This window comes from Chlorocebus sabaeus, chromosome 16 (genome assembly GCF_047675955.1).
Source record: "Chlorocebus sabaeus isolate Y175 chromosome 16, mChlSab1.0.hap1, whole genome shotgun sequence".
In the NCBI taxonomy this organism is placed as follows: Eukaryota; Metazoa; Chordata; class Mammalia; order Primates; family Cercopithecidae; genus Chlorocebus; species Chlorocebus sabaeus.
The window spans coordinates 16,581,276-16,601,132 of NC_132919.1; the positions used below are offsets into that span (position 1 = coordinate 16,581,276).

The following is a 19,857-nucleotide window of genomic DNA, read 5'->3' on the forward strand; positions in this document are numbered from 1 at the left end:
TACTGAGCAGGACATCCTTGCGTCCGCACGCGCGATGACGCGCGTCGACGTCACTCTGTCTCGCCCTGCCCCGGCGGGCGTCGGGATCCTCCGCGGGTAGGCGCGGTCAGCTGGAGCGTCGCGGCGGTCGACCAGTCGCGGAGGGCGTGTCCTGCGGTGCGATGGCCGTAGTGTTGCCGGCAGTCGTGGAGGAGCTCCTGAGCGAGATGGCCGCGGCGGTGCAGGAGAGCGCGCGAAGTACGGGACCGAGGTCGTGTGTGGCTAAGCCGTGGGCGCGAGCCCGGCATCCGGGCACCGCGGGGCCGGGAGGCAGGAGGCGGGGCGTCCGGGCCTGGCCTTGCCTTTTTTCCATGTGGTTCTCTAAACCTCTTGTTCGTAAAAAAGCAACCAAAAAAAAGCGAAATTGGAACAAGTAAAAGTCAAAACGATTCAGCACATATTTAGGGTACAGCGCAGTTGCAGGAGCCCCTCCGTCGGATCGAGTAGACCAATGGGGACCGAAGTGCTGAGAGCTGGCTGGGTCCCTGGGAGGGGTTCCCGCCCGGGGGTGCAAGGGACAGGAGCCTACAGTGAGTGATAGAAACGTGGAGTTCTGGATTATTTTAGACGAAATTTTGAATTATTAAACTTCTTTTTCTCAAATTCTGATGTTAACATTAAAGTTAATGCTTTCATACACTTTAAAAAGTAGGCCCGGCGCGGTGGCTCACGCCTGTAGTCCCAGCACTTTGAGAGGCTGAGGCAGGTGGATCAGCTGAGGTCAGGAGTTCGAGACCTCAGCTGAGGTCAGGTTTCAGCCTGGCCAGCATGGAGAAACCTCGTCTCTACTAAAAATACGAAAAATTAGCTGGGCGTGGTGGCGGGCGCCTGTAATTCCAGCTACTCAGGAGGCTGAGGCAGGAGAATCGCTTGAACCCGGGAGGCAGAGGTTGCAGTGAGCCAAGAGATCGGGCCATTGCACTCCAGCCTGAGCAACGAGCGAAACTCCGTCTCAAAAAAAAAAAAAAAAAAAAAAAAAAAAAAGCATTTTGAGAACCACAAACCCTAAATGCGTATGCAATCATTGGAGTAAATCTGGGTATTGTGAAAGCACCATTTTTTTTTCTGACCAGCAGAGGATGCTCTTTGGCTATGCTCGCCAAAATCACTTGAGAAGGGTCGAACTCAAGCTGTGTTCAGAGTATGCTAGGATAAGATCAAATCAAATTTGATCTAATCAAAATGCATTGACTAATGAACTACTCTTACGATGTAAAAATGGCCAGCTTATAAATAACAGCCATATTAGGCCCCAAAACTGCCACTGCTTATTCGATGTGGATGTCTTTTGTTTTAAAAGTACTGTACTGCATTTTTGAAAGGGTTTATCTTGAGTTACTGTTTTTAAGGAACTGAGAAAAATAAGCCAACTTTGGTTTTCTCATCTCAGTCAAAATTAAGGAGACTTAAATATATGTGCTTGAAAGATTAGTGCAGCCAGGTATTCAAACATACTTGATTCCAAAAAGATGGGAAAAAAGCCAACTGATGTTAACTTATACAATTGTTCTGGGCTCTAAGATTTGATGGCCTGAGGGTTTGGAATACTGTCACTTTAAACAATCATCACCAGAACTGTTCTGTGTCTGAATAGATTAATCCATACACTGCCAGTAGTTTGGTTTTTTTTTTTTTTAAAGGCAGAGTGTTGCTCTGTCTCCCAGGCTGAAGTGCAATGGCACCATTTTGGCTCACCGCAACCTCCACTTCCCGAATTCAAGCGATTCTCCTGCCTCAGCCTCCCAAGTAGCTGAGACTACAGGTGCATGCCACCACACCCAGCTAATTTGTGTATTTTTAGTAGAGACGGGATTTCACCATATTGGCCAGGCTGGTCTTGAACTCCTGACCTTGTGATCCACCCACCTCAGCCTCCCAAAATTGGAATTACAGGCGTGAGCCACCATGCCCAGCCAGTTTTGGGTTTTTTCCCTCCCACAAGAAGGTTCACAAGACACATTGACAGTCCTGAAGGGGGCATAATCATTGCCCCTGACACCCATGGTTCAGACACAGGGACCAATGCTGTTGATTCATGTTTATTTTCAGCAGCCCTGTTTTCTGTGTTTTTAAAAATCTTTGTTCAGACAGGCGGATCACGAGGTCAGGAGATCAAGACCATCCTGGCTAACACGGTGAAACCCCGTCTCTACTAAAAACTAGAAAAAACTAGCTGGGCGACGTGGCGGGTGCCTGTAGTCCCAGGTACTCAGGCTGAGACAGGAGAGTGGCGTAAACCCAGGAGGCGGAGCTTGCAGTGAGCTGAGATCCGGCCACTGAACTCCAGCCTGGGCGGCAGAGCGAGACTCTGTCTCAAAAAAAAAAAAAAAAATTCTTTGTTCTATTAATGTATAGTTATACACCCTTCCTAACTCCCATTCTTCAGTGGTAATTTTTTTAGATCAAGATTCCAAATTTATACTTGTATGATGATATATAAACTAGTCACAGTGGAACCATGAAGGAAGCTATGATTACTTTTCGTTTTCTTTGTAACTTTTGGATTTCCCTGGAGTTATAACTGTCTTGGTTTTGTTTATTTACTTGTTCAGTTTTTTACATATTTATTCCTACTTTAACCTCACATCCTTTACTGGTATTCCCAATCTCCCCTCAAGATGTTCAGATGAATGAAGTGTGCTATCAGTTTCACCTTCCTGAAGACATCTCTAGAGCCTTCTGACTTGCTTAATATGGACTGGCTAATCTCTTGGCTGTTTCCTGAGATCTCTCTTCACCATTATCTGGGAATTCTCTGTATCTATGTTGGGTGTTATGTTTAGTATATCCTACAGTTTTCTTTTTCTTGGTTTACTACCTTTTTTTTTTTTTTTTTTTTTTTTGAGACAGTCTCACTGTCACCCAGGCTGATGTGCAATAGCATGATCAAAGCTCACTGTACCTTAGACCTTCTAGCCTCATGATCCTCCCACCTCAGCCTCCCAAGTGAGTATCTGGGACTGCAGGTGCACAATACCACGGCTGGCTAGTTTTTTGTATTTTTTTGTAGACACAGGGTCTCACCATGTTGCCTAGGCTAGACTCGAACTCTGGGGCTCAAGAGATCCACCTGCCTTGGTTTCCCAAAGTGCCAGGATTACAGGCATGGGCCACCGCACCCAGCCCATGTAAATTTTTTTTTTTTTCTGAGACAAGGTCTTGCTCTGTTACTCAGGGTGGAGTGCAGTGGCACAATCAGAGCTCACTGCTCCCTCAACTTCCCCGGCTGAAGAGCTCCTCTTGTCTCAGGCTCCTAAGTAACTGGTACCACAGGTGTGTACCACCATGCCCAGCTAATTTTTGTATTTTTTGTAGAGACAGGGTTTCACTGTGTTGCCCAGGCTTACTACCTTATTTTATGGCACACATACTCTGCCAGCTTCCTGAAGAAGGGGGCATGAGATGTACTTTTTGAGGCTTTCTTTTCTATTTTTTGAGACCGGGTCTCACTCTGTTCTCCAGCCTAGAGTACAGTGGCGCAATCACACCTAACGCCCAGCTGATCATTTTATTTTCTGTAGAGATGGGGTCTTCCTTTGTTGCCCGGGCTAGTCTGGAACTCCTGGGCTCAAGCGATCCTTCTGCCTTGGCCTCCCAAAGTGCTGGGATTATAGTTGTGAGCCCCCACACTGGCCCCTTTTTGAGGCTTTTTATGTCTGAAAAAGTTGCGGGGTTTTTTTTGTTTTTTTTTGTTTTTTTTGAGACGGAGTTTCACTCTTGTCACCTAGGCTGGAGTGCAATGGCACGATCTCGGCTCACCACAGCCTCCGCCTCCTGGGTTCAAGGGATTCTCCTGCCTAAGTCTCTCGAGTAGCTGGGATTACAGGCATGCGCCACCATGCTCGGCTAATAGTTTTTGTATTTTTAGTAGAGATACTAAATGTTGGTCAGGCTGATCTTGAACTCCCAACCTTAGGTGATCTGCCCACCTCAGCCTCCCAAAGTCCTGGATTACAGGCGTGAACCATCGCGCCCAGCTGAAAAAGTTCTTTTTCTACTCTCACACTTAAGTGATTGTTTGTCTAGGTATTGAATTATTTGTTGGAAATATTTCTTCAGACATCTGAAAATATTCTACCTCCTGGCTTCTAGTGTTACTCCTGATTTTTGTATGTGACTTTTATTTTCTCTGGAAGTTTGAATTATCTTTTCTTTATAACCAGTGTTCTGAATCTTCCGATAAAGTTTGTTTTTTTCACTTCACAGTGTGGGCACACAGTGGGCCCTTTCAAGCTAGAACTTTATGTCCTTCACCTGTAGGGAATTTTGAATTATTTGACTGATGAGTTCCCTCCATCTGTTTTCTCTGTTCTTTCCAGTATTTGTGTGATTAAGTTACTGGATGTCCTCTCTTGTCCTTCTGGTTGACTTACTGTGACTTCTGTGTTTCTTTTATATATTCTCTACTTCCTGGGAACTTTCTTCAACTTTATCTTCCAGATTTTCTGTTGGATTTCTGCTTTTTTTTTTTTTTTTTAAGAGATGGGGTCTTGCCGGGCACAGTGGCTTATGCCTGTAATCCCAGCATTTTGGGAGGCCAAGGCCGGCAGATCACCTGAGGTCAGGAGTTCGAGACCAGTCTGACCAACATGATGAAACCCTATCTCTACTAAAAATACAAAATTAGCCGGGCGTGGTGGTGCATGCCTATAATCCCAGCTACTCTGTAGGCTGAGGCAGGAGAGTCGCTTGAACCTAGGAGGTGGAGGTTGCGGTGAGCCAAGATTGTGTCGTCGCACTCCAGCCTGGGCAACAAGAGCAAAACTCCATCTCAAAAAAAAAAAAAAGAGAGAGACAGGGTCTTACTGTATTGCCTAGGCTGGCCTCAGACTCTTGGTTTCAAGCAGTCTTACTGCCTCAGCTTCCCAAGTAGCTGAAAGTACAGGGACGTACCATGTATTTTTAATTTATAACTTCTTTTCAGAAAATTTATTTTTTCTTCTTATTAATTTTTCTTAATGTTTTGTGCCTATTTTCTGATTGCATTAACTTTTTTCTAATGATAAAATATTAATAATAGATGTTTAAAATTTTCTCCTTTCTGCAGTTTTTCCTCTAACTTTCTTCTGTTTGTTTTATTCTGTTTCGTTTTTCCTTTGTTGTCTGGTAACCCTTGGCTGTCTAGTCATATTTCAGAGTGGAAGACTAAAAAGCTTCTTGGAAGCTCTGGGTGGTAGAGGGGCATATGGAATATGAACATCATTATAGTTGTTCTCACTAGACAGTTTAGTTGGAGAAACCATTTCAGTGTCATTCCCACTTCTCTTGGGATATACCCAGGGAAGACTTCCAGTCTCCTGGCTGGAGGGCGAAGGCCTGATTGCTCGTGTTATGGGAGCCATGTTAGGGAAGAGAGCAGGAGATCCTGTTTTCAGTGTGACACCTTGACTTTCACTGTACCTAGTATTTTTCCCTAGTACAGATAGCCTATGTTTGAACCTCTCCAGAAGATAAACCTAGTCTTTTGCCAGAATGAGGGAAAGGCAGTCACCTAAAGCTGTGGAGGGAAGTGGGGTGCCACTACTTCTCAAACGTACTTGAGTCTTATTTTCATATCCCTGCTTCATCCCCAGTGAAGCTATTTGGTGCCAATTTGTTAGGGTTTGGGGAAGGGGAGAGGTGGATTTTGCAGTGTAACTCAGGCTGGTGCTTGACTCTCCCCATTGCTAGCCTAGGATTCAGTTTTCTTAGGTCTTATAAATCATTTTCCACTCTTCTATCAGCTTCCAGTGTATCATAGCTGTTGTTTCTCCCTGTCCTTCTCATCCTTTGGAATTCATACTTTTAAAAAGAAATCTGGCCGAGCGCGGTGGCTCACGTCTGTAATCTCAGCACTTTGGGAGGCCAAGGCAGGTGGATCACTTGAGGTCAGGTATTTGAGACCAGCGTGGCCAGCATGGTGAAATCCCATATCTACTAAAAATACCAAAAAAATTAGCTGGGCGTGGTAGTGCATGCCTGTAGTCCCAGGCTGAGGCAGGAGAATGGCTTAAACCCAGGAGGCAGAGGTTGCAGTGAACCAAGATTGCACCATTGCACTCCAGCCTGGGCGACAGAACAAGGGTCCATCTCAAAAGAAGAAAAAAGAAATCCTTTTATTATGGTTTTAGTGGGGTTTGGAGAAGGAGTAAAATCAGATGCATAGGTTCAGTTGACCATCACACACAGAAGTGTTTGTAGTTACAGGTTTTTTTTTTAAGATTTTTATGTCAATGGTCACTGGCTTAATATGATTAACGTTTTTTCCATTCTCATTTTACAGTTCCTGATGAATATCTGTTATCGTAAGTACATATACTGTTGTGTTTGATTATTTTTTTAACCATTAATGTTAAAATCCTTTCAACATCAACTCTTGATTTTTAAAAATATTCTTGGCCGGGCACAGTGGCTCACGCCTGTAATCCCAGCACTTTGGGAGGCTGAGGCAGGTGGATCACAAAGTCAAAAGATCAAGACCATCCTGGCCAACAGATTGAAACACCTCTCTACTGAAAATACAAAAAAGTAGCCGGACGTGGTGGCAGGCGCCTGTAGTCCCAGCTCCTCGGGAGGCTGAGGCAGGAGAATCGCTTGAACCTGGGAGGTGGAGGTTGCAGTGAGCCAAGATCGTGCCACTGCACTCTAGGCTGGGCAACAGAGTGAGACTCCAACTCAAAAACAATAATAATAATAATAACCCACACTTATAAAAAATTTTTATTGGAAAATAAAACCTATAAAAAGCATCAATAATCATACCACCCAGTAATAATCACTCTTAAATGTTTTTATTTTTAAACAGAAAATTTGAAACATACATATTCTTTGACCCAGAATATGTATGTTTTAAAATTTTTGTATTTTTAGTAGAGTTAGGGTTTCACCATATTGGCCAGGCTGATCTTGAACTCCTGACCTTGTGATCCTCCTTGGCCACCCAAAGTGCTGGGATTACAGGCATGAACTACTGCACCTGGCCTAAGTGTGGGTTATTTTTATAAACTAGATAAACTTAAATTTTGGTTTTACTGCCTTTTATAAACTTAAATTTTGGTTTACTGCCTTTTCCAAAAATTAAATTTTGGCCAGGCATGGTGCATCACGCCTGTAATAACAGTACTTTGGCAGGCTAAAGCTTGAGGATCACTTGGGGCCAGGAGTTTGAGATCAGCTTAGGCAGCACGGAGAGACCCTGTCTCTACAAAATAGAAAAATTAGCTGGGTGTGGTGGTGTATACCTGTAGTCCCGGCCGCTAGGGAGGCTGAGGTGGTGGGAGGATCACTTGAGCACAGGGGGTTCAGGCTGCAGTGAGCCATGATTGCACCACTGGAATCCAGTCTGCCTGGATGACGACCTTGTCTCAAAAAACAAAACAAAACAAAAAAGTCCGGACACGGTGGCTCACGCCTGTAACCCCAGTACTTTGGGAGGCCGAGGCATCAGAAGTTTGAGACATGGCAAAAGCCCATCTCTACTAAAAAATAAATACAAAAATTACCTGGGCATGGTGACCTGCACCTATAATCCCAGCTATTCGGGAGGCTGGGGCAGGAGAATCTCTTGAACCCAGGAGGCGGAAGTTGCAGTGAGACGAGATTGTGCCACTGCTCTCCAGCCCGGACAACAGAGTGAGACTCCATCTCAAGGAAAAAAAAAAAAAATTAAACTTTTAATTTTGACATAATTGTAGCTTTCCTTTAAGAAAGTTAACATGCTTGAGAGTTCCTAAAATATAATTTTGTTTCCAATCTTTCTCACTTAACATTATAAGAATTTTCTCACATATAAAAATTTTTTCCTGTATATCATTTAACAGTTGGAGAGCCTTATTACTAATCCAAAAAGTACACATTTAATATCTTCAGATGGACAAACATAAAAAAGCCTGATAATACTGGTGTTAGTGGGGACATGGAGAAAACAGAAGTCTGGTTTTTCTGTCTGGTTTTTTTGTTTGTTTGTTTTTTGAGATGGAGTCTTGCTCTGTCACCTGGGCTGGAGTGCAATGGCGTGATCTCGGCTCACTGCAACCTCCGCCTCCCGGGTTCAAGTGATTCTCCTGCCTCAGCCTCCTGAGTAGCTGGGACTACAGGCGTGTGCCACCACGCCCGGCTAATTTTTTATATTTTTAGTAGAGACGGGGTTTCACCATGTTAGCCAGGATGGTCTCGATCTCCTGACCTCTGGTGATCTGTCTGCCTCAGCCTCCCAAAGTGCTAGGATTACAGGCATGAGCCACCGCGCACGGCCTGAGAAAATAGAAGTCTTAGGCAGCGCTGGTGGGAGTGCTGTTTTCACTTTTTTATGTGTTTTAGGTTTTTTTTCTTTTTCTTTAGAGATGGGGTGTCGCTACATGCTCACGCTGGTCTTGAACTCCTGGACTCAAGCGATCCTCTTGCCTCAGCCTTCCAAAATGCTGGGATTACAGGCATGAGCCACCACACCTGGCCCCGTTTCCACTTTGGAGAGCTATTAAAGTTGAAAAATGAACATATCATTTAGTTACATAAACTAAAGGAGGATTTTCAGAGATGTATGCCAAGGGATACGTATGGGGATAATCGAGTATTATTTATAATAGTATAAAATGGACACAGAATGTCCATACATAGGGTACTTAAATAAAATTCAGTGTGTACATATAATGGAATATTATTCAAAGGTAAAGTAAAAACAGATGTTTGTCAAACATGCCTCATTTTCAAAAATGCATTGAGTAGAGAAATGCAAGTTGCCAAAAGAATTCTATGATATTTTATATTTTATTTTTCATGAGCTATTTCAGGAACAGCAAAAAGAAGCCTACGATATATCTTTTATGTTTTAAAACAATATCATATATGTATATGCATACATGTATGCACATGTGTTTATCATGTATGTGTGCATACATATGTTCTACATATAATATTTAATATGAACACATTAACAGGAAGGAAACAAACAAATGCATGTGCTTGCCTCGGGGATAAGGGGAAGGTAAGAGGAAGTACAGGAAGCACTACAAAGAAGTATAAAGAGGGCTTCTTTATCACTAACAGTGTACTCCCTGTATTAAAAATATAATACAGGCTGGGCACTGTGGCTCATACCTGTAATCCCAGCACTTTGGGAGGCCGAGGTGGGCAGATCACCTGAGGTCTGGAGTTTGAGAGCAGCCTGACCAACATGGAGAAACCCCGTCTCTACTAAAAATACAAAATTAGCCAGGCGTGGTGGCACATGCCTGCAATCCCAGCTACTTGGGAGGCTAAGGCAGGAGAATCGCTTGAACCCGGGAGGCGGAGGTTGCGGTGAGCTGAGATTGCACCATTTGCACTCCAGCCTGGGCAGCAAGAGTGAAACTCCATCTCAAAACAAAAAAAACATATATATATATATACACACACACATATATATAAAATAAATATATATATAAAATATATACACACATATATATAAAATACAAGAAGATCTGAAGTAAGTACAGAAGATATTAACATTAATTCTGGGGAGTGAATGGGTCCATGGGTTTTGCTGTATTATTTTCCTTTTTTCGAAATTAAAATGAATTTTTTAAAAATGCTAAGGCTAATGATCCTTTGGGTCAAGTTACTGAGGTGACTTTGAGAATCAGGCCTTCTAATCTGAAGCGTTTTTATTTCACAGGCTGAAGTTTCTCTTTGGCTCATCAGCCACCCAGGCCTTGGACCTAGTTGATCGACAGTCCATCACCTTAATCTCATCACCCAGTGGAAGACATGTTTACCAGGTAGAAGTCCACAGATGGGGGTGATCCCTACAGAAACCCCTTAGGACAAAATGTTTTCTTCATCTCTGTAGAAGCTGGTGACTAGCTTTAAATATTTCCTGGACTGTTAAAAAGCTTTTGCCCGAACTTGGTAAAATTAACAAATTGATAATTTTTAAAAATTTTTATTTACTTTTAACTGACAGAAATTGTCTATATTCATGGCATGTAGCATGATGTTTTGATATATGGATACCTTGTAGAATAACTAACTGAATCAAGCTAAATAACGTATCTAATACCTTACATGCTTATTTTTTTGTGGTGAGATCACTTAAAATCCACTATCTTAGCAATCTTCAAATTTACAGTACTTCAGTCTTTTATTTCTTTGTTTTTATAGAGACAGGGTCTCACTCTGTTGCCCAGGCTGGTCTCAAACTCCTAGGCTCAAGCGATCCTCCCACCTTGGCCTTTCAAAGTATTGGGATTACAGACATGAGCACCATCCCCGCCAATACTTTGTTATTAAATATATTCACCATGTTGTACCATAGATACCCTGAACTTATGTCTCCTAACTGAAATTTTATACCCTTTGACTAGTATCTTCCTCTTCCTCCCCCACCCCAAAGCCCCTGGTAACCACTATTTCTTCTTCTATGAGTTCAACTTTTTTGTTGTTGTTTTAAATAAAGACAGGGTCTTGCTATATTGCCCAAGCTGGTCTTGAACTCCTGGCCTCAAGCAGTCCTCCCCTCTCTGCCTCCCAAAATGCTGTGATCACAGGCATGAGCCACTGCACCTAGCCTATGAGTTCAGCTTTTTTTAGATTCCACATATAAGTGAGATCATGTGGTATTTATCATTCTATACCTGGCTTATTTCACTTAGCATAGTTTCACTTAACAAAATCCTCCAGACATTTTTGTAACTAAAATAAGATGGCTGGGTATGGTGGCTCACGCCTGTAATCCCAGCACTTTGGAAGGCCAAGGCAAGGGGATCACCTGAGGTCAGGAGTTCAAGACCATCCTGGCTAACATGGTGAAACCTCCTTTCTACTAAAAATACAAAAAATTAGCCGAGTGTGGTGGCACACACCTGCAATCCCAGCTACTCGGGAGGCTGAGGCAGGAGAATGGCTTGAACCTGGGAGGCAGAGGTTGCAGTGAGCCAAGATCGTGCCACTGTACTCCAGCTTGCAAAACAAGAGTGAAACTCTGTCTCAAAAAAATAATAAGATAAATACCTACTAACTGTACCTAATAGCATTGTGTAGAAGTCTGCTCACCTGGCATGGTGGCTCACGCCTGTAATCTCAGCCCTCTATTGACCCGGGCAACATAGTAAGACCCATCTCTGCAAAAACCCAGCAAGTTTATTTCTTTTGCAGGAAACGGAAATGCAGAAAAGTAAAGTAACAGTCACATCTGGCCACCCCACACTGCCTGTCTTATGAGACATGAATAAAGACTATATAAACAGGGAGCCAGACTCCAACCACCTGACCCTTCTCCCTGTACCACCCAACCCCAGATTAGCTATATGAGACACAGTGGTAAGTGCAGCTGGGATTGAAGGAAGGAAATCATGAATGAAATGAAAATATTGGCAGTGGTGTCCAAAATTTTGTGTCTGTCTTGGAAGCCATGTGTCTTGTGTCTGTCTAAAAGCCATCAGCTCTTGTATGTAATCCAGGCCTTACTGAGACCAGAAAAGGGTAAATTTTTCAGAGTTTGAATTCTGGTTTATTTACAGTTATCTTCTCAGAGCTGAGACCATATTGGTTAACTCTCATTGAAAGATCGTGTGAGTGGTCTTAGGGAGTGAATGGCTCGAGCAAAGCCTGGTTGGGCAGATAGATGCCTTTGCTGAGTGAATTAACTTGCCCTTCCTCACACTGATCTGGTAAAATCTTCATGCATTTCTGCATTAAGGAAAATATGGTAATTAGTGTTGGTTGCTGCGTTTAAAACTTTTGGATGGACAGGCGTGGTGGCTCACACCTGTAATCCCAGCACTTTGGGAGGCCGAGGCAGGTGGATCACCTGAGGTCAGGAGTTCAAGACCAGCTTGCCAACATAGTGAAACCCCATGTCTACTTAAAATACAAAAATTAACTGGGTGTGGTGGCGGGCGCCTGTAATTCCCGCTACTCAGGAGGTTGAGGCAGGAGAATCATTTGAACTCGGGAGAAGGAGGTTGCAGTGAGCCAAGATCTTACCATTGCACTCCAGCCTGGGTGACATGACAAGAGCAGAACTCCATCTCAAAAAAAAAAAAAAAAGAAAATTTTGGATGGTATTGGCCTACTCAAAAGAGACTGCCTATTTAGATGAATTTTCTCATGGAGAACTTAGAGATTAATAATCGAAGTCACTGAACTTGCAGTTTGTACCTGAGGAGGTGTGTCTGTCCTCTTTCCTGGTGTTTTTATTTTTGGTTTTTAGGTAGCTAAAATACCCGAAATTAGAGGGACCTTCAGGTTTTTCACTTTGCTTTAGTTTGGGATATTTGGTCTTGATTCCATTATGGGCACAACACTTGACCTAGGCAAGCAGACTTTTGTTTGAAATATTTTAATTACTGTTGACTTTTTGTTCTTCCCATTGGTCAACAGTAACTTGTTTAAGTTATCTGTTTAGTTTTTGTCGTTCACATCTGGTATATATTATATTGCTTTATTAATTATAAAATACTAACTTCCAAGAATTGTTACTGTCATCTTGGACTTTGAATTAAATGAAGCTGCAGAAATCTTATACACCCTCAAATTAACCTTAATGGTTGCATTGTATGGTAATATAGTAAGAATTTGGCTGAATTCAGGAGTTCTATGAGATGATAAAAGTTGAGTCACATACTGCCTCAATGCCCAGCTAGTTATCTTTTCATAGGTCAATCTTCATCCCATAGGTCAACTCTAATATCATTGTTCTCCAGATGTAATATGAAAAAATTCTAAAGTCATTGTTATGTTGCTGACACCTGAGTTGTTTTCTATACTTTTTTTTTTTTTTTGAGGCAGAGTCTCGCTCTGTTGCCCAGGCTGGAATGCAATGGCATGCTTGGCTCACCGCAACCTCTGCCTCCTGGGTTCAAGCGATTCTCCTGCCTCAGCCTCCTGAGTAGCTGGGATTACAGGTGTGCACTACCACGCCTGGCTGATTTTTGTATTTTTAGTAGAGACGGAGTTTCACCATGTTGGCCAGGCTGGTCTGGAACTCCTGACCTCAGGTGATCCACCACCTGTGCTTTCCAAAGTGTTGGGATTACAGGCCTGAGCCTCCGCGCCTGGCCACTTGTTATACTTTTTTGGTTCACTTAAGAAGGGGGATAATTCAATCAGGAGAGGCTAAATTATGCTGTGGTAACAATGACCCCAAATCTGAAAGGCTTACAAAAACAAAGTTTCAGATCTCATTCATGCTGTGTATCCACCAGGAGTCAGTTGTAGTTCTATTCCAAAACAGCTTCATGCAGGGATCCCAGTGAGTGAAGCAGCCCATATCTGGAACACTGTGAATCTCAAAGAGAAAAAGGAAAACATGGTACACAATTTTTAACATTTTTCTGCTTGGCTACTCAGATTTTAGTAAAGCAGGTCACATGGCCAGCCTGTATTCAACAGGACAGGAATGTATAATCCTGTTTTCAGAGAGAAGCACCCAACACAAGGAACAACAGACACACTGTGGAGTGTCCTAAGAGGCTTGGAGCAGTCATAAAATAAAACTGTACCCATGAATGGATGACCTCGTACGTGGGTCACCTCTCCTGGTGACCTAACTGAAACCACAGTAGAACCATAGTAGAAACCACCTCCAAGTGAGGTTCCTACAAGTGCAGTCATCCATGGTCTGAGTATCCTCTTTACAGCATGTTCCTTTTTTAAAAAGCTCTCTCCTTCTGGGGATAAACATTCCAGACTATAAGCAGGAAAACTAGGAGCAATTCCTGTAAGAGGAAGTTGTTTTTTCACTGAAGGGTGAAGGAATTGAATTATGTTATCCTTAAGGTCAATTTCCAGTTCTAAATGTTTCTAACTCAGATTTTGCCTGATTATTGGGTTCATTAGTTGTCTACTGCTAGATAAGCGAAAAGCAAATTCAAAATTTAACCTCTTTCAGTGTTTATTGCATTAGGCAGTTGAACATTTTTTTTTTTTTTTTTTTGAGATGGAGTCTCGCTCTGTCGCCCAGGCTGGAGTGTAGTGGCGCAATCTCAGTTCACTGCAAGCTCCGCCTCCCGGGTTCACGCCATTCTCCTGCCTCAGCCTCCCGAGTAGCTGGGACTACAGGTGCCCGCCACCTCGCCCAGCTAATTTTTTTTGTATTTTAGTAGAGACGGGGTTTCACCGTGTTAGCCAGGATGGTCTCTATCTCCTGACCTCGTGATCCGCCGCCCGTCTCGGCCTCCCAAAGTGCTGGGATTACAGGCGTGAGCCACCGCGCCCGGCCGGCAGTTGAACATTTTACTTTGAGTCTTAGCCCTTGAAAGGTTCAGGCAAGGAAACCTCTGTAGAATTTCACCCCATCTCAAGTCACCGGGCATTTATTCAGCATGATCCAGGAAGCATTATGATGGATGGGGGACTCGTAATAAGAAGGAAGCAGTGGACTCAATGCCTGTAATCCCAGCGCTTTGGGAGGCCGAGGCGGGCAGATCACGAGGTCAGGAGATCAAGACCATCCTGGCTAACACAGTGAAACCCCATCTCTACTAAAAATACAAAAAAATTAGCCGGCCGTGGTGGCGGGCCCCTGTAGTCCCAGCTACTTGGGAGGCTGAGGCAGGGGAATGGCGTGAACCTGGGAGGCGGAGGTTGCAGTGAGCCGAGATTGCCCCACTGCACTCCAGCCTGGGCGACAGAGCAAGACTCCGTCTCAAAAAAAAAAAAAAAAAAAAAAAAAGCAGTGAATTATTCTAGTCAGTATAGAATCCCAGAGGCTTCTGCTTGCTTAAGTTTAAATCTACAGAGAAGAGATGACTAAAGGGAAAAGAAACCTAAAGTTTTATTCATTGGTTATAGTTTAGACACCCAAGAATTATAGGCTGGGAGTGGTGGCTCATGCTTGGAATCCTAGCAGTTTGGGAGGCTGAGGCGGGTGGATCACCTGAGGTCAGGAGTTCAAGACCACCCTGGCCAACCTGGCAAAACCTTGTCTCTACTAAAAATACAAAAGTTAGCCGTGCATGGTGGCACATGCCTGTAATCCCAGCTAATCAGGCGGCTGAGGCAGGAGAATGGCTTGAACCCAGGAGGTGGAGGTTGCAGTGAGCCAAGATTGCATCATTGCACTCCAGCCTGGGCAACAAAGTGAGACTCTGTCTCAAAAGAAAAAAACAAAAAAAGAGAATTATACATGTCACTGCTGGATGTTGTGGGTTTTTTCTCTAGGATTAAGTGAAAAACTATTTGCTTTAATGCTCTTCCTTCAGTGTAAGCTTCCACACATGCGGGGAAGTCTCTCCATTGATACTGAATGGTCTAGGTGATATGTTAATAACACGTCAGAGCCTTGCGGTAGGTAATATGCAAGGTGTGCTTTTTCAACACCTAATTTGTAACTGGGCGGAAATTTTTTTTTTTTTGAGACAGAGTCTTGCCCTGTCGCCCAGGCTGGAGTACAGTGATGCAATCTTGGCCCACTGCAGCCTCCGCCTCCTGGGTTCAAGCGATTCCCCTGCCTCAGCCTCCTGAGTAGCTGGAATTACAGGCACTCGCCACCACGCCCAGCCAGTTTTCATATTTTTAGTAGAGATGGGATTTCACCATATTGACCAGGCTGGTCTTGAACTCCTGAGCTCATGATCCTCCCACCTCGGCCTCCCAAAGTGCTGAAATTACAGAGGTAAGCCACTGTGCCTGGCCTGAACTGAAATCTTGAATGTGTTCAGTAGGTATCTTCTTAACCAATCATTGGCCATTTCTGGTAACCTAAAAACTCCCAAGGAATTCTGACTGTCAAAAAACCATACTGAGGCTGGCTGTGGTAGCTCAAGCCTGTAATCCCAGTGCTTTGGGAGGCCAAGGTGGGAGGATCACTTAAGCCCAGCAGTTCAAGTCCAGCCTGGACAACATGGCAAGACCCCATCTCTACAAAAAATGTTTAAAATTAGCATAGTGTGGTGGTGGTGCACACCAGTACTCCTGCCTACTCAGGACACTGAGGTGGGAAGATCACTTTAGCCGAGGAATTGAAGATTGCCATGAGCTATGATCACGCCACTACACTCCAGCCTGGATGACAGAACAAGACCCTGTCTCCAAAAAATAAAAATTAAAAAAAAATGTTAATAAAAGCTGTAGTGGGATAACTGCATTATATGAACCGCTGAAAATGCGACAAAAGCGCAGCACTGGAACCTGCTGTTTGTTCTTGCAGTCAGACCACACCTGTAGCTTCATTCTCTGCGGGTAAGAAAGGTTAAAGAATCCTAGGAGTGCTAACATTGTAATTCAAAAAAAATGTTAAAGTTCTTGCTTTTTCATTTAGATTGCCATCTGAGAGCCTAAAAGTGCTTTGAAGGCTGTGTGGCAAATTCCTAAGTGGCAATTCATTATAAAATCACCCTCAGGACATTTCTGCTTCCCTCAGATACTAATAAGAATCTTCCGCCTCCAACTGGGAAGTTAACTCTAGGAATGAAGACCTCAACAAAAAGTTTTTGACTGGCTGGTGGTAGAGAGACTTAAACAAAGGATTTCTCCAACAAATTTGTGCAATCATACTACAGATGTATCTTGTTTTTCCTGTACCTTTCCTTTTTGTCCCTCTTGACCACCACCAAGACTGTTAGACTGTGCCTCTTCCCAGCCCACTATGTATCAGGGTCCTCCTTCCATCCTGCTAGATGAGTAGGCAGATCTGGGCCTGCCTCTTTTCCTGAGACCTCCATCCTTAGCAGCTGAGTCATTCCTTTCACAAGGGTCTTTGCTTTATTTATTCTCTCTGCTCTCCTGTTCCCAAATGCTTTTCAAAAGCCTCTTCCCAGTTTCTTCTTTTCTTCTATGACCTATCTTTATTTTAAAGACGGGGTCTTTGTCACCCAGGCTGCAGTGCAGTGGTGCAATCACCGCTCACTGCAGCCTTGACCTCCCAGGCTCAAGCATTCCTCCCCTCTCAGCCTCCCAAGTAGCTGGGACTACTGGCATGTGCCACCACACCTGACTTTTAAAAAAAATTTTTTTAATAGAGACGAGGTCTCACCATGTTGCCCAGGCTGGTCTTGAACTCTGGGGCTCAAGTGATCCTCCCACCTCAACCTCCCAAAGTGCTGGGATTACAGGCTTGAGCCACCACACCTGGCCTGAGACCTGTCTTACTCCTGCCCTGCTACTGATGCTTTGCCTGTTTTTACTCTCTCTTTAGGTATGTAGGAAGCTTTAGAAATTTACATACCTGCTATGAAATACCAAAGGTTAAGAACCCCCACAATGAAATGTAGATGAGAGATTGCCCCTCCACTTCCTTTTTACAGTCAGCCCATAGAGTGGGCCCCATGAACCACTGGGTGTCGGAAGAGAATGGTCTATGTGGTTGGTTGAACTAATCTGAAACTCTTCAATTCCTTTATATGAAGTCCTAAAGGTAAGCACTGAGGTGAGGAAGGGAGAGTCTGCACGCTGGAGGAAGAGAAGTTGTTTCCTCTTTCACGTAAAACATAACTGCAGTTCTTCTCAGTGCAATTTGCAGAGCAGCTCTGAGTCTACATAGATAAAAAGGGAAAGAGGTGGTTTTTCCAGCACATCATCTGAGGTCTGATCCCATCTATCCTTTCTTTGTAGGTGCTTGGAAGTTCTGGTAAAACATACACGTGTCTGGCTTCTTGTCATTACTGTTCATGTCCTGCATTTGCCTTCTCAGTGCTACGGAAGAGTGACAGCATCCTGGTGAGGACGGGGAAGGCTCTTCCCACTGTAGTTGAATGTAGAGAGAAATTGGCCTTACTTTGTGGTTTAACTATTCTACAAAATGGGAATCTTACTACATGTTGAAACAAATGGTAGCTTTTTGTCCTTGACTTCAGTTAGTCATCTCTTAGGGGTTTAGCCTCTCAAAATGCAATGTCATTTTTAGAACTACATCAGTTTCCTGAATTTTTATTTAAAAGATCATGAGTGAAGCTTTGAGAAGGAAAAAAAGGGGAATTAGATGGCCCCATAAAAATATGAACTAAAATTCGATGTTGGCAACTTTGCATATCCTACCTTCAGCCATGTCGTATATCTTTGCACTACCTGTAAGACAGCCTGACACCACACTTGACCTTCACATGGGGCATGAGTACCTTCACCTATTCCTTTAAGCCTTTGCCAATTTCATCAGAGTCCAGATCATGAAGCAGAAACAGGACATACTCATACACACCTTATTCCAAAGGGAAAAACTCTACCTTCCTGAAAGCAGGCAGCTATTTTTTAAGTCTTGCCAAAGAAGCAAATAATGGTGTCCACTCCATTCTTCCCTTCTTTTACACTGTTAACTTCTTAAACATCTTGGGACCTGGCTGGCAAGTTGGGTATACCATTGTACAAGAGACCACATTCATAACTGATGTGCCGGAAGTTTATCTCAACTGCAAGAGACAGGATTGAACCAGGGCCCCTTCAGGATCTAAAGCTGTGTTCTCTGACATCAGCTGCAACATAAAGCTGTGTTCTCTGACATCAGCTGCAACATAATCATCTCCCCAGAAGCATGTACAGGCCAATATATGCGAGAGTTTCGCCACTACTCCCCGCCCCCCAACCCCAGAAGTATAACACAGTAGCTAAGAGAGTAGCCTAGAGACTCTGATGAGCATCTGGGTACAATACCTGTCTTCCTAGGGAGCTGTCAGATTTCAGTGAGGTAATCTGTGAGAAGCACTTCACAGCATAGTGCCTCAAGGAATGTTAACCATTGCTGTGACAGCTTTCTGAAGGCAAGGAAGAAATATCACTTAGGACTAAAGTGAGGGGCGCAGCTAGTCTTGGTTTTCACCATGGGTTACATCCCACCTTGTGCCTGATGGATCTAAGCCGTTTTCCAAAGCAGCAGGCAAAGTAAGTCTGTCTTTGTCCACTCTGATTTCTAAAGAGAATACACCTGTCTCATCATCTTTATCTGCAGTTTTTATTTATTTTTTGAGATGGAGTCTGGCTCTGTCGCCCAGGCTGTAGTGCAGTGGCATGATCTCAGCTCACTGCAACCTCTACCTCCTGGGTTCAAGCGATTCTCATGCCTCAGCCTCCTGAGTATCTGGAATTACAGGCGTGCACCACCATGCCCAGCTAATTTTTGTATTTTTAGTGGAGATGGGGTTTTGCCACATCAGCCCAGCTGGTCTTGAACTCCTGACCTCAAGTGATCCGCATGCCTCGGCCTCCCAAAGTGCTGGGATGACAGGCATGAGCCACCATGCCCGGCCTGTCCACAGTTTTTAGACAATCAGTTAGAGACCCTGTAATCTGTGTGCTCTAGTCTTTCCCTGCCAAATAAGATGGTAATAAGAAATCTTGGTTAGACTGGCCAGCCTCGGTCCTGCCTATTTCTAATAGGTGTGTGTGTTTTATATTCCAGTGCAAACATCTCTTGGCAGTTTACCTTAGTCAGGTTATGAGGACTTGTCAGCAGCTAAGTGTCTCCGACAAGCAGTTGACTGACATATTATTAATGGAGAAGAAACAAGAAGCATAAAAGGTACAGATTGAGCATCCTTCTTTCAAAATAGAATCCTGTCAAGAAATGCATTTAAAATGTCATGATTCACAAGGAAAAGAGGTGAAATAGATCTTCAGACACTTCATGTTACTATCCCTTTTCCCTCCAGGACTGCAGGAGGTGCTGTGGGTTGGAGCCGTGGGCTGTGGAGGGTTTGCGTATGATTAGAAGCCTTGTACAGTCTTCTCAAGAAAAACCCTAAGCCAGTCTCTGAGGTGCTTGGGTAAAAAATGTCCCTGGATGGAATCAAGATTTTAAATTCAAATAAAGCCTAATATCATGTTGTGTCCACATTACTTAGCCTTTTATTTTGAGACGGAGTCTCACTCTGCTGCCCAGGCTGGAGTGCAGTGGCATGATCTCAGCTCACTGCAAGCTCTGCCTCCCAGGTT

At 43.7% G+C, this 19,857-nt stretch overlaps 1 protein-coding gene across 3 annotated transcripts; it reads left to right on the forward strand.

The window, feature by feature from the left end:
- Positions 1–43: 43 nt before the first annotated feature.
- ZSWIM7 (zinc finger SWIM-type containing 7) lies at positions 44–19,758 on the forward strand. Of its 3 annotated transcripts, XM_008010487.3 has the most exons (6): positions 46–237; positions 6,302–6,323; positions 9,671–9,773; positions 17,548–17,652; positions 19,325–19,444; positions 19,575–19,758. In XM_008010487.3, the coding sequence occupies exons 1-5, from the start codon at positions 162–164 to the stop codon at positions 19,439–19,441; spliced, it is 423 nt and encodes a 140-aa protein (XP_008008678.1). In that variant the 5' UTR covers positions 46–161; the 3' UTR covers positions 19,442–19,444; positions 19,575–19,758. The 3 variants fall into 3 exon arrangements, with proteins under 3 accessions (XP_072860822.1, XP_008008679.1, XP_008008678.1); XM_008010488.3 differs by lacking the exon at positions 6,302–6,323 and having other exon boundaries at positions 45–250; XM_073004721.1 differs by lacking the exon at positions 6,302–6,323 and having other exon boundaries at positions 44–250; positions 19,325–19,758.
- Positions 19,759–19,857: the final 99 nt, after the last annotated feature.

Bases quoted from the DNA above. Each gene is read 5' to 3' on its own strand.
- ZSWIM7 (XM_008010487.3), top strand. From the start codon at position 162: ATGGCCGTAGTGTTGCCGGCAGTCGTGGAGGAGCTCCTGAGCGAGATG. The intron at 238-6,301 runs GTACGGGACCGA...CTCATTTTACAG, and splicing joins GGTGCAGGAGAGCGCGCGAA to TTCCTGATGAATATCTGTTA. The intron at 17,653-19,324 runs GTGAGGACGGGG...TTTATATTCCAG, and splicing joins GGAAGAGTGACAGCATCCTG to TGCAAACATCTCTTGGCAGT.